This window comes from Gallus gallus, chromosome 3, assembly GCF_016699485.2.
Source record: "Gallus gallus isolate bGalGal1 chromosome 3, bGalGal1.mat.broiler.GRCg7b, whole genome shotgun sequence".
NCBI lineage: Eukaryota > Metazoa > Chordata > Aves > Galliformes > Phasianidae > Gallus > Gallus gallus.
In genome coordinates, this window is record NC_052534.1 from 96,582,346 (window position 1) to 96,597,186 (window position 14,841).

Here is a 14,841-nt window from a genome sequence, read left to right on the forward strand (position 1 = left end):
CTTTGATTTAAGGCAGATGCAGAGGAAACAATGACATTAACCAGCAAGTAACCATTTTTTCCTAGCTGTGTAACAAGAAGGAAAGTAGACCTAATTTGTATCACTTAAATAATAAAAAAAAGGCAACAATATGGACTAACACACACTTTCCTTCTTGAATTCAGTAAGACATTAATACATCTAACATACCAGAATTTGGATAAAGACAGACATCATTGATATCATATTCTGGCTCCATTGAAGTAAATATCTTCCCCTGCAATTGAAGGAACATAACATATTATAAAGAATTCCAAACAATACAGTTAAATATAGTAAATCTAAAGATTATTACTAGCCATTATAGAAGCTAAGGATGATGGAATAAAGATAGCACAGAATTTGCAGAACAATAAAATGTTACTAAAATATCTGAACATAACACAGAAACTCAATACTGTATTCTGTCTCTGATCAGGTCTTGTAAGTGTAGCCTACAGGTAACCCAAGACACCACAACGCACAGTGGCACTTCTGATTTCTTGGTTCAGTTGTCTGCTGAAAAGATACGTTAGTTTCACTTCATTTTACTTAGTGCAAAAAGAGGATGAGGGCCACAAGTTCCTGGCACGCTGCCAGAGTAACCCTCATTTTGCTCAAGTCTGAATGTGGTAACCTTAAACCTTTTCCATTTTGCTAAGCTTATTAGCTGAAATGATGGATTGTGAGTGGAATTTGATGGTGCAGCTTGGTACCTCCAGCCTGCCCATGTCTACTTAAAATGAAATATAGCTTGGCACTTTATTTGTAAGTTACAAACTCAGTATTAAAGAGGTCTAAACACAAAATAATCAAAGCATCCACTGGTATGTAGTTTAGCACAGTAATGAAGGAAATTTAGGAAAATGGTAAAAGCAGGAAACAAGATTTTCAAAAAGTAAGAACTGGAACAGAGTCTGAAAAATCCAGACAAAATACAGGTGCTCTCGTAAGCCAAGACACAAGACAGCCAGTTAAAGAAGTGTGTCTAAGAACTGGGCCACAGAATACAAAGCATGAGAGTACATGTCTACACGGTTGTAAATGAGCGACAGGAACAGAGCAAATTTTCATCCTATTCCTCTTTTCTCTTTCCCTGCAGCAATCCCACCTACCTTTCCGGGCCCTTCCTTTCCCACCCAGTTATATGCTGGTACCCCACCCATCCCTGGTCTCTCCTCGATGATTAATAAGAGTCCTCCCCCACCCCAGTCTTAGCAGACAAAAGCCTCACGCTCCCCACCCCAAGGCACGTCTCAGCATGGGGCTATTCTGGTATCAAAGCCATATGCTCTCCACCCCACAGTCTGCCTCTGCAGTTGGTTCCCAGCCAGAGATAGTCAGGAACCAACATCTGGGAGAGGTGGAGCCAGCTGGAACACACTCTAGGAAAGAGTCCAAAGCTATCTTTGCCTTCCAGCACTAAGAAACCCTCCCTTTTCCCACTGCAGAGGCCACCTGACGAACCTTGCGCTGTTAAATTCTCAGTGAGGAAAATCTCTGTACCTAGGAAAAATGGAGATGGGCCATTGCAGATGTTTTAAATAATAGCCAATAAATTATTTGCCTTTTTAAACAATAAAAAGTAACTGAAGAGCTCAAAAAAATTGCTTGCAATCATAGAGAAAAAAAAAAGGGGCTGTTGAAAGTTCATGAAGAAATACAACAATAGAAAAATGGCTGCCTGAAATAGTTAGAAAATAAGTGCCTCTAAACTACTGTAACTGCTTTTGATACGTTTCATTACAAAACCAGAAAAGCATAGATACAGCACAAAGCAAGTTTTTTAGAAGGAATACAATGACTAAAGATAGCCTCTTTGGCCAAATCAAATTACAGTAGAATTAGAGTGAATCTACAGGATAACGTACTTCATACAAGCTGAGTCAATGGAAAGACAAGAAAAAAAATAGCATAATGTAACAAACGAAAGTCTCACAGTAATTAGACTGTAACTTTGCCTATAGGTGCAAAAGACGGGGATAAAGATGTTGTCTATTACGACATAATCCATTAATACAGTATAATGCACACTGTTACTTGGATCTTGGCATAATATCTGCCTCAAAATCCATGTAAGTTCCTGTAAAGGTAAGAAGCACTTGATTTTAATGCTTCATAAACTAACTGATGTACATTTGAAGCTAGCTCTCCTTCGAGCAGAGAACTGGAATGACCAATTTTTCTCTGTATTGGATGTTCATAGTCCACTTACAGAAATACACACACCAAGGCAATGGCTAAGATACCACTTTTTGTGTTTAAACCCTTCTACCGAAAAAAGCATCATCAGCAGACATACACAAACAGATAAAAAACCATCAAGACTGCACTTTTATACCTGACAGGCTATTGAATACCTTCCCAGATGCAGGGTTGCTTATCCAGACAAGGAAAAATGCTATGTAAATTACAACACATTAAAACCCCAACTTCCTACTTTGAATTTCAACTTTATTACTCAAATTGCACATTAAACTTAAAAAAAAGGAAATGATACAAACGCAGCAACAGAAAAACACTTACTGTATCTTTGTTCCACATCTTTATGATTCTAGAATCTGCAGAGATTATTAAATCCAACTGATGCTGAAACTGAATTGACTTAATAGGCAGGCCATACTGGTGATCTTTGACTATCAGTGGGTTACTAGACCGAAGGTCATACAACAAAACCTTGAGGAATAAAAGACAGGTTAAATTTTCAATATTTTAAGATTAAGAGGTAGTCAAACTAGGTCTTCATTAATGATTGAACTCAACTTGAGATTTTTTTCTTTGTTTTCCATAAATTAATCCTTTCAAGTTCTGAAAATGATTAAGTAAGCCCATCTTATTCTGACAATATATTTTAACCACAAAATGTTTTAGTCTAGAAAAATCAAATTTGCATTCAAGAGTTTACTATGTTTCTAAAGTCTTTTTCATTAAAATTGAAATTAAAATTGAAAAACTGAAACATTTTCAAGGCTCTCAGTATTTTTGAATCACTAATATCACACTTTCACATTCTTGTACTATTCTTACTCAGAAGGTTTAAATCTTCAGATGCCTTTCAGATTCACTGAGTATTCCTTTCACTCAGAAAAACAACAGAACACAATTATTTTTCTAGAGAAGTGGTGAGAACAGGCTGTCTTCCAGAAACAGGCATTTTTTATCTAAAAAATGTCTAATGGAATCTCTGAGAAACCTTAAATTTCTCATATGTATGAATACTAATAATTTGAGGGAAAAATATTATCAATTTGTTTAGTTCAGACTAAAAATGTATCTCCAGTAAAGCTTGCATGACATGATTCTATGATGCTATGAAACAAGCACAATTCTTATATGTATAACTGTCTCCAGAAAGTAGCTTTCTTAACCCATTAAAGGATCACTAAAGGCAGACAAAAACTTCCTCATACTCTACCTGACAACTAGCATGGAAACAACGAATAAGTGAATCAAAATGATGCTTCATAGGATAAGACAAAAAAACCCAACACGTTAGTTGAAAGACAATCACTTCTGCTTGTTTAGGCACCATCAAAATAAGGTAGAGCATATGTATTGCACTGAGACAGTACTGACAGTCTCAAAAAGAAGTAATTTCCTCACATAACTGATTCTTAAGTCTTAAGAAAACCACAAAGACTGAAATTTTATAGCATGCAGGTCAGAGGTTGTGATGATATTAAGCCAACCCTTCAGTATTCTGAAGAACAGGATCATTTGACAAAATCAATTTCCAGCTTAAGAATGACTGTTACTGCTCTATACGTGTAATTTATGGTCTTAGAAATACTTGTATAATTGTGTATTACATTAAGTGCACTCAGTGTACAATACACCTGGACTGGCAACTGCAAAACGACCTCCTAAGAAGTGCTGTAGAAGTTAAGACTACCTGCCCGGTAGATGTTCCAACAGCCATATTCAAAGCTCCATCAAATTTCAGTGCTGAAATAGATGGCAAACAATCCACCCTGCAAAGCACAATACTTAAGAGTTAGATGTTCTCTCTCTAAATGATCTACGTTTTTCATATGTTAAAAATAGCTAAAATAATAGTGTAAATTATTCAGACATACCACACCTAAGGAGTTACTTTATAACTAAGAAAACCTTCTTACACTAGCAATGAGATGGCAGTGGGCACTGCAATGCCAAGTGGGAACTGTTTTTAGAAGCAAAACTTTTCAAAACAAACAAAACCACCAGAAGAATGCCCTTTGCAAAGGTAGCATTTACTCACTCTGTGTCTGCTGTCACACTGCTTAAAGCACAATCCAGCAGCCCAACTCGATTTCTGGTTCTAGGATCCCAGCATTCCACTTTACCCTAAAGAGTTTAGAAAATATATTTTAAGCTTATGCAATAAATATCAGATACCGTAAAAGTCTTTAAATAAAATGATGAATTCTTTTCTCTCTGAATAATAAAACAAATTTCCTACAACAAGAGGTGTACTAATAATGCCATACAAGCTCCACACATTTCATGTGTATTTAAAACAAATGTGCTCTAAATCAAAATGGTTAACACTGGGTTTCCCAAGATTCAGTGGGTACACAGGCCTGCTAATTTCAACTGATAGTTATATTCTCAGGCAAGATAACACTGTTTTCTCTCATCTGCAAAATCTCATGTATCTCAGCAAGCAAGATATTTCAGAAACTGTACCTGCACTGCACTCGTAAGTCTTCCTGTTTAACAGATCTATACTTCATACGGCAAACAAGATCAAATTAATTACTTAAGTTCCTGTCATGATTCCTTCTTTTCCTCACGCAAAGTAATACAAAAGAGATACAAACACTGCTGCCCTTTTTATAGAAGGAATGCAAACATTTACCTCAGCTGTCCCTGTAGCAAATAAGTAGTGTACAGGATTTATGTCACAAACATTATTCTCTCTAAAACAGAAAAAAGAACAAGTTTAATGACTTCAGAATAATGTAACTAAAAAGATTTCTGTAATCACACACACTATTGTTTAGCCTGGAAAAGCAAAAGTGGTGAGCGGGGGGAGGGTGTGTAAGTGGATGGCAATCTAATAGCAGCTTCCCATACTTAAGAGGAGCTTACCAAGAATTTGGAGCTATCAGAGAAAATCAGAGACGGTGCAGATATCTTGAGATGGGTGAGGTTCCAACTGGATGTAAGGATAATATTTTTATGCCTTGAGGGTACCTCATCATTGTAACTGGATGCCAAAAGAAGCTTTGGAATTTCTATCCTCAGAGTTTACAAAACCCCCTGGGAAAACTCATCTGAATTCAGCGTTGGCCAAGCCTTGAGCAGGAGACCAGACTCGGGGTCTCTCCAACCTCAGCGATTCTACAATCTTCTGCCCAAGCCCACCACCTACCACCAAGCCTTGCCGTATTGTTCCGCTCCTCTGTATTCTTAACTCAATTACATCAAAAGGTCTTCTTGATTACACATTTGGAAGCTTACATCTCCAACATATTCTGATCAATAGCCTGTCTACTCTTTCCTCTTCCAAGTACCCCATTTCTTCACTGATCAAGCCAGAGCACTGCACTTCTCCAACAATTCTTCAAAAATAGAAATATTTCTCCTTACACCCCTCATCCCAACTTCTTCTATTCTAAGAATGCCACCTATAATTCTATAACTCATCCAGTTCCCTTGCCTCACAGGCTTTCCAAATCTTCAGTTCTCGTTTCCCTGATTCAGATTTCACTCATGACTCAGCTCTGCTGCTCCAGGATTTTCCTTCCCCCCCCTACTGCTACTAGGTGTCTATAGTTGTGCCCACCCAAATACTGCTATGCTCCTTAAGCTATCTGACCCACTGAGCCCCACCTGTTGCTCACCAACCAGTGACTTTATCTGCTCAAGTGTGCTCTTCTCATCTGCCTCTCCCCACACGAAAGAAGCCCAGCTCCTGCTATTGCTATGGTTTTCAAAAGAATCAACCACATGCTGGTGATATTAAAAAAAATCAATGAAGCAAACAAAAAAAAAATCAACACTCTTTGGGCTCCTCCAAGAGTAGAAGGACAAAGACATGTCTGGGAAAGTACATACGCTGTGGGCAGGTCTTTATGTGATGGCTAAATTGAGTTGCAATGGCAAAGTTATATAATACTATCATAAGTCTATATTAAGCAATTTTAATTGAGTTTTCTTTGTGGATACTTTAAAGTATAAAAACTGGTACAAAGAATTACAGGACATAAAATTAAATAAAATGAGGTTCAAACTAGGCATATGTTGCTTTTCAATTCTACTTTACTGCGTATTTGGGCAGTATTCAGATACAGTACTGACGGTGAGCATATTAGTAGTTTGGTTCCACCTGGTGGATGGAAGACAGACATCATGCATTACAGTTACTTACGAAGCATCAGTTGGCAGGGAGTTCAGAAACCTTCCTTGTTCCAGATTTAGCCTGTATACTTCAGAACTACAAAGAAAAACAAAAAACAACACAATTACTTCTTTCCTGTACACTGGAGAAGGGATAACGCGTATGTTCATCAGAGATCATAGAACAGCTTCATAGAATCCTTGGAGTTGGAAGGGACCATCGAAGGTCATCTAAGTCCAACTCCCCTGCAATGAAGAGGGACACCACAGCTAGCTCAGGTAGCCCACGGCTTTCTCCAGCTTCACCCTGAAAGTCTCCACAAAAAGCTACTTCCTTTTCCTTACTAAGATGTTCATCACTTTTAAAACAGAGTATAATGAATTGCAATGTTGACAACGAATTTGCAAGTACCTTAATCAAAGAATAAAAGCCTTAATGCAGGAAACTGAATTAATTTTGGACTTCCACATTTTTCACTCTTCATAAGCAGTCTCCACCTGGAAAGAATTCCTGCTTTTTCCAATAGCATAATTAAATTTTCAGTTAACATTCATTTAGTTCTTGGAAAAAAATCCTGACAGAAGTGAAACAAAATAATCCATTGAAACACTACCTTGCTCCTACAAAATACAGGTCACACGACGGATAGTGATAAGAGAAGTCTCTACCAAATTTTGGTATTCTTGTCCTGTAGTAATGCCCGTGTTGTGAATGAAACTCCACATATCTGTCACACTGCAAGAAGACAATCTGAAAATAAAATAGAAAGAACTGAAATACAGAAGAGAAAACTTGCCTCAGAAAACAACTAGTGACTTTTCCACGCTCGCAGAGGTCTATCGCAATCCACTTAAATAATTTCTACTAAAATGACAGAATTCATTCTATATTCTCATTAGCCACAGCAATCTCTTTATTAAAGATAAAATGGATATTTACAGTAGCATATATAACAACAAGTTTTTACTGAAATTTAGACAAACAACTTGCTCCTCAGAGCTTGCAGTAAGGCATCACTAGAAAGCAAGCTATATTAGTAAATAACGTAGCACAACTCACATACATATAAATGAATTCTTCCCACTCCCATCACATTCATGCTGCACCTTAAACCTTGCCCAGATACTATGGGATGCATTAATCATCTCTCTGGCTCAAAACCACTCTACGATGAAGGCAAACAATTGATATGGACAATTACAGGTCAACAACTGACTCTGAGGCTCAACTCTCTTTAGAATAGACTAGAAAGGTGCCAGTTTAGAATGTGTGTAGTCTTTTTATCTTCACACAATAGTAAATCACTAAGATTTTAAATTTCCCCCTACTGTACTACGTTGCTATCTACACTAATAGTAAGCAGCTCAGGAAAGACAAAGTACAATGGTTGTTTTGAATCTGTCATGTTTATTTACACACTTTCCCTTTAAATGAGGTATGTAAAAAGTACTGACCTGGGTAACTATTTTATGCCTATTTAAGTCTTCTCTGTACTTTCCATTTTTCTAATATCAGAAACTCTAATGTTTCAACTGTTATTCAAGGGCTCACTCTTTTGACATCCAAGATGAAAGTCAAGTATCACTTTTCACAAGTATAATTACTATTTCATACAAGATTACAGATGCAGCTGCACAGCTGATGTTATGCAATGATGTTTTTCATACACAGCCCAATTGACCCTTTGTGTGCTTAACTTCTTTATGTTTTTAACTGGAGGTTTACAACAAGCAAAGCTCTTCACTTCATTGTTTCAAACAATAACAAGATCAAGTATTTTCTGATTTTGCAGTGACAATACTGAAATCTCTGTATCTTTGTGTAGTTTAGAAGTTAGAGAAATTATGAGAAGAACACAAAATTAAACCACATTTATCTGAAATTATCAATATCACCTTGTTAGTTCACTGTCAGTAAGCCATCAAGAAACTTTCTACCAGGAATAGGGAAGATACAGTTTGCTGAGTTCTCTTTTATGACCTGCAAAAAGACTTTATTTTCTAGTAGTTGATAAAAACAAGCAGATATTCTGCTAACAACTATGTTACCTCTAGTAATTTTATGTCTTAAACTGAAGGATCTACAACGAGGGACTTGAAGACAATTATGTCCTCTTTTATTAGAAAAGGATACAACTCAAGTGGAAATCATGCTTGCCATTTTGGAAGAGACTATAGTAGAAGAGATACCGCTCTCCCCTAAGTCTAAAACTTAGTCCAAGTCTAAACCTTAATAGAGCACAGAAACATAACTGACTTTATGGATACAAACACGAGCAAAGTGAACAGTATGCTCTGTGAAAAGACAAATGAGCCTCAAAACGATATCTTACAAGGTCAGTAGGAGCTGACTGGGGAGGGCATGTTTTCATTTCTCCACACAGTGCCCATGAGGCACTGTATCTAGTGCAGGGGCTCTCATTTCAAGAGGAATATTGAGAACGTCAACAAAGCCAAGCCAGACAAGGGGTAGAATACAAGCCCTAGATGAAAAGTCTGGAAGAATCCGAGTTCGTTAGTTAGGCAATGAGGACATTATGAAACAATCTAGTAGCAGCCTAAACTGAAATGCAGTTACAAAAATGACAGTCAAACTCATTGCAGTAGCAGTAGCAGAAATGTCAGGTTTGGTTAGGAAGGCTGGGCAGGAAGGAAGAATTCTTTAGGAGGCAATCAGAGAGCATTAGTCTTATTTCATGCAGGAAATGAACACTAGACGTCTCCGTGTAAGGAATATTTTTATGATTCTAACCATTTCAAGTACAATTTCTCACATACTCTTCCCTCTTTTTGTCACATCTAAAATATTATAACTTCCTGAAATCAGTTTTCTTTCTAACAATTCAGGATGCTTTTGGAAAATACAATTGAAGATATGGTTGTCAAGTTTCAGTTTGAAATACAGTACCAATTTCAGTTCAAAACACACATAAGCCTTATTGTTTACTTGACCAGCCAGAGATGGGTGAACAATGAGAATACATTCCTCAGCCTTGCAAATAATTGCTTGGTCTTTACAACCAGAACCGTAGGCTATCCTACCATATCAGTCACTTCCTTCTTCCATCGAGTTCACACATTCTTGGAAAACTCACAAGGGAAAACTTTGAAAAACCTAGAGCTAGAAGGTTAGATAACGTGTCTGAAAGTACAAGACAAACTTGTACCAGTAATGCTAAAGTCTCTGAGGAAAAAAAAAAAATACAGTAAAAATTTAACTATTAACATGCTGTGCTCTAATGAAATCAGCAAAATTATGTGTTTAAATTTCCGTATTTCATTTTAGACTTAATACTCTGATGAATCAGCAAAGTTTACAGGAACAGGTAACATATTTTATCACACCAACTGCTGCAGCTGGAAAAAATGCACAAGGTTTTGAGCATGTCTCTGAGGGCCCTCAACAGAATTAGGAGTGATAATTGTACTGAGCCTGAAAAAGGCACACAGTTGTAACAACTCAGCTGTTTCCTCCAGATACAGAAGTTCATAAACAAAACATGCTACTTCTCTCCAGTTTTTTCCTGCTTCATACTCTTTGATATCACTGCTATAGCAAATCAGCCTAATTCAGCTGTAGCTACCCCATTTCTCAGAAAAGGTGCATGTTGGCTACTCTCACAGCAATTATAACCAAATGTTACCCTAGCAAGAAGAACTAAATATGTTTCTCCCATTAGTTTGATCATAGGATAGCTGACTATTTGAAGCTTTTCTCTACTGCAGACAAAAGACTTTACAAGTGGTAAGGCAAATTACAGTACAAAGAGGCAAAGAAAACAATGTTTTAAAGGTACAAAAAAAAATGTTTATCCTGTTTGCTTTTTAAATAAAAAACAATCTGTTCCAAAAGTTGTTGATTGACCACCTTTACTATATATGAAAATGTATTTTAATATCCATATGACACAATTTTCTCATTTATACATTGGAAACATTAAACATACCTTTGAGTAATCATCTGATAAAATCTCAAATGTAACCACTAGAGGAGAGAACAAGAGAATGTTAAGTTAACTAAGTAAGCAAATTTATTTGCAAACACTGGCACAAATCCTGAAAATAACATTTACTCTTATGCTAACCTGTAGCCATATAAGTATTCCCCACAGGTTTCAATGCATAATGCAGACATCATGATTAAATCTTTAATTAGACAACATTATTTGCAAAATAATAAGCTACTTAAGAAAACCTTAGAAATTCACGAAGCATCTTATAATCTTTTTATCATTCTTGTATTCTTGATATGCTCCTCAATGTAGTGCTCAAACGTGTATTTAGGAAAGTCTAATCAAATGCTTTTCAGTGAGTGGGTGGTCGACAGATCTTTGGTGAACCATCAAAGATGATAATAACATGGGATCAAATGCACTGCACACACATCTTCAGACACAGCCTTTCTAAAGCATCAGCTTCCAGAGACTGAGCTTTGAGGGGCCAATAATCACAAATGCAAAGGCTACTGTCTCTGTTGAACACAACATACCGAACTTCGCCTAGCTTTAAATAAGGTGAGTCTGGAACATTAGGGAGTAGCTGCTTCACTTCAACTGTTTCTATTTAAATAAGGTAGGTCATTTAAGGTGACTCTAAAATACAATGCAAGTTAAACATACTTTTAAAGCCTTGTAAGAAGCCAGTTCAAAAAATGAACTTCGAGCTCTAATTAAGAGCAAGCATTTACTATTACAATGACTCATACTCCTTCAAAGTGGGTCTCTCTCATGCCACGCCTTTCACTCCCCAGACTTCCAGACTCTCCCTTTTCATACTACTTTGTAGCACTGTCTCTACACCACAAAAGATTCCTTGCAGTACTAAGGAATCAAATAACAAAACACCACTATGCTCTATTTTCCTTTTCCTGACCTCATTCAGTAGCTGTCATTCTTGCACTACTATGTGCTTTCTGTGCTCAGCCCCTCAGTTTCATTCACCTATCTGTCTTCTGCCATTAGTCTCCTAAGAACAAAACCAAAATAAACCCTCCAACTCCACAGACCCTAAAACCTCCTCCCTCAGTCTAATTTCCAGCAGATTCTCCCTTTCTCAGAGCCTAGATGGCTCCTTGCTCTCATCACAACAGTTCTCCCTCCAAAATACTAGCGAACAATGTGAAATAGGTGGTAGCAAAAGGAAAGGCTCCAATGTCTAAAAATAACAATAATAATTAAGAAAAATACAAAACAAACCAAGGAGTTCTCTTTAGCTGACTTGGGCTGCAGAGGGAAAACATAAGAACTCATTTCAGTAACAACGGAGCAACCGCAGAGCACTCTCCTACCTTACTGCTTCACAGTGGGAAGAGAACAGAAGGGAGAACTGCCTGCTATCACAAACACACACACACACACACAGCACTCCCCGAAAAGAGCAGCAGCCTTCAGCCACGCCACTCTCTGAGCCCCACACTTACTGACTCAGAGCAGATCTTATTGTCTTCGTACAGCTCCAAGAGAGGAAAGAACTTTACAGAAAAAAAGAAGGAAAAATACAGAGGTAAAGACTGGTGAGATTTTATTCTAGATTCTTCTGTTCCCCCAGCATATAATCTGTCCCCTTAGAACAGGGAGATAAATTTCTGTTGGGAGTCCAACCTGAACTGTAGACAAAAGATTTCTCCTACTGACAGCCACAGCTTATACTAACCTTCAGAATCTAAGCACCTTTCAAATTTCTGGGATAACTGGTAAGTATCATAACAGCGGATCCTTGGTTTGTAAGTTCCTGAAAGAAGAATTTGATTTTGAATAAAATGATTAAACAAAAAGATAACACATATTTTTTAAAAAATACGATGTTTTATGTATACATTCTTTACTACAACTATGTTTCTGTGAACGGATAAAGAGGCCTCTTAGTAACAGAACTTAATAATACCTTCCAGTAAGACTGAAAGACCAAGCCTCCTTGTGCCATTAAGGCTAACTGAGGTATTCATGTTAGGATCTCATTTCAGCAGTTACAAAATGCAGCATTATCCTCTACCCTTTAAAAAAAACCACTCAGTGATACTCAGAAGTCATTTAAAGTAAGTTTATGAACACACTATAAAAACAAGCAAGTTGTTTTTACAACACAGGTATTCTTCTAATACAGTTGAAAATTAAATGTTTCTCAACTGAAGTACCAGGACATTCATTGCATCACATCTTAAGAGTAACCTTCCACAATTATGTTCAATGCTGCATTAAAGAAACATAACAAAAAAACCCCTCTATCTTCTATCTGTCATGTTCTGTGATAAAACATTACTAGTACTTTTGGCCTCTGCTACCAAGGGATCCTGAGTTAACTCACCAACTGCCATAATATACTGTCCATCTCTCGATACCTTAATCTTGGTGCTAACTGTGGGCATTTCAAAGTCTTGAATAAGTTCAATTCTTCTACGGATATCTATAAAGAAAAAAGAAATACACACGAAGTCAAATTATTTGTAAAGCTAGTACTGTTATTATCAGTCCATTGATTTCTTATGAAAGTATGTTGAGTTCACAGAATAAAACTGAATATTTTTTAAGACACACCTTTGTCTTTAACACAGGCCAGGAGAGCAATGCAGTACACTAACACTGAGAAGCCAGCTATCACCATACCAAATAGATCTTTGTCAGACACGAGGTGCTAACCATGTGGCAAATTATACCATGCAATCACAAAAAGGTCACACATTTTACACAACATTCCATCACACTGTTAGCTCCATGCATATTTTTTAGTTGGCTGCTTTACACAATGCTCATGATGGTATGTAAATATTTCCTTTGATATTACAAGTTTAGAGTAAAATTGAAAGGTTGAGGGAACTGGGCTTGTTTAGCTTGAAGAAAAGAAGGCTCCAGGGAGACCTCATTGCAGCCTTCCAGTACTTGAAGAGAACATATAAACAGGAGGGGGAACAGCTGTTTACATGGGTTGACAGTGTCAGGACAAGGGGGAATGGTTTTAAACTGAGACAGGGGAGGTTTAGATTAGGAGGAACACAGAGGGTGGTGATGCACTGGAACAGGTTGCCCAAGGAGGTTGTGGATGCCCCATCCCTGGAGGCATTCAAGGCCAGGCAGGATGTGGCTCTGGGCAGCCTGGTCTGGTGGTTGGTGACCCTGCACATAGCAGGGGGGTTGAAACTGGATGATCATCATGGTCCTTTTCAACCCAGGCCATTCTATGATTCTATGATTATGATTATGATATGATAAAACCACAAAGCTGCCCTCTAATCTGAGCTTAACATATATACAGGGGTCTATAGCTAGATTTGATCACAAAATATATGTTGGATGCATCCACCACACTTGTGTACAATCTATCATCTCCAAGTATTTAATGCCTGAAAATGATGCTGGTAATGTTCTATCCACACAGCACTATATAGGAAGCTAAAGCATGAACTTCTAGCATTACCCATAACTTTAAATTCGTATTTATTAAAACAAGTTGTGCACAACTTCCTTGTGTCAGCAAACTGCCTACTCCTGAATTAGCAGAGTTCTGCGGAGGGCTGCAATGGGAAAACTCACCCACATCTTTCTTCTGCAATGCTCTTTTCTTCCTGTCCGAGAGCCACTGTAAGGAAACGCACACATCAGTATTCACATTATGGTACGTGAGCATAATCAGAACTGTTACAGTCTGTTAATCTGAAAAAACAGAGTTTAGGATCTGCCTGAAACATCACTTCTTTCTTCTCAATTACATTAAGAACTCCAGTAGTAAGCATAATCATCCCACCTTTCAGTATCTAAAGGGAGCTCATAAACAGGAGGGGGACCCACTTTCTACACGGCCTGACAGTGATAGGACAAGGGGGAATGGCTTTCAACTAAAAGAGGAGAGATCCTGGGAGGAATTTCTTTACTGAGCAGGCCCTGGGCAGCCTGATCTGCTGGGGGCACCCAGCCCACAGCACGGGGTTGGGATGGAGGGGCTCTGAGGTCCCTTCCAACCGAACAGTCCTGTGATTCTAAGATACAGGTTCAAGAACGGCGTTGGCAGAGCAGCTCAGCTCAGCTCAGTTCAAACGCTCGCCAGCGCAAGGCAGCCAACAAGAGCCGGAGGAGCCCACGCGTCCCGCCCGCCCCCTTACGACTCCGTCCCGCCCGGGCTGCCTCTCACCTCTGGGAGGCTCCTGCCGGCGCTCAAACTGTAGATCTTCACCTCGTTGAGGCTGGAGACCTGCATGGCGAGCCCGCACACTTCTTCCGGGCCGCAGGGGAAGCGGAAGGCGGCCTCGGCTCCGACCCGGCAGCAGTGCGCGGTGGACGGGCGGGGCCGCGGGCAGGGGAGGCGCCGCTCCGTCAGCTTTCCGTTCCCGGCCGGCGCCGAGTGTCGGCGGGCACCGGGCCGGGGGTTGGGGTGATATTGTTAGATAAAATCGCGTTCTGTAACGTTAAAGCATAAAGGCGGCTGCATGGTGCTATTTCAGGCGGTGCTCGGGTTGAAGTCACAGAGTAGGAAGGAGCTGCTTGGGCAGGCGTTGCTGAGGGGGTTCGT

The 14,841-nt window shown here is 38.7% G+C and overlaps 1 protein-coding gene across 2 annotated transcripts in view; it reads right to left on the reverse strand.

The window, feature by feature from the left end:
• Window positions 1-14,558, reverse strand: part of NOL10 (nucleolar protein 10) — a 44,947-nt gene extending 30,389 nt beyond the window's left edge. Inside the window, exons 1-12 of one of the 2 annotated variants that reach the window (XM_419950.8) lie at window positions 14,464-14,558; window positions 13,869-13,914; window positions 12,646-12,744; window positions 11,995-12,072; window positions 10,290-10,327; window positions 6,957-7,093; window positions 6,374-6,439; window positions 4,859-4,919; window positions 4,259-4,344; window positions 3,911-3,989; window positions 2,545-2,694; window positions 190-256 (exon numbers count right to left, since the gene is read on the reverse strand). In XM_419950.8, the coding sequence (XP_419950.1) occupies window positions 190-256; window positions 2,545-2,694; window positions 3,911-3,989; window positions 4,259-4,344; window positions 4,859-4,919; window positions 6,374-6,439; window positions 6,957-7,093; window positions 10,290-10,327; window positions 11,995-12,072; window positions 12,646-12,744; window positions 13,869-13,914; window positions 14,464-14,529 (973 nt within the window). In that variant the 5' untranslated portion in view covers window positions 14,530-14,558. Of the gene's footprint in view, window positions 1-189; window positions 257-2,544; window positions 2,695-3,910; window positions 3,990-4,258; window positions 4,345-4,858; window positions 4,920-6,373; window positions 6,440-6,956; window positions 7,094-10,289; window positions 10,328-11,761; window positions 11,813-11,994; window positions 12,073-12,645; window positions 12,745-13,868; window positions 13,915-14,463 lie in introns of those variants that run through there. The other variant, XM_040698511.2, reaches the window with a different exon arrangement.
• Between the last annotated feature and the right edge of the window lie 283 nt (window positions 14,559-14,841).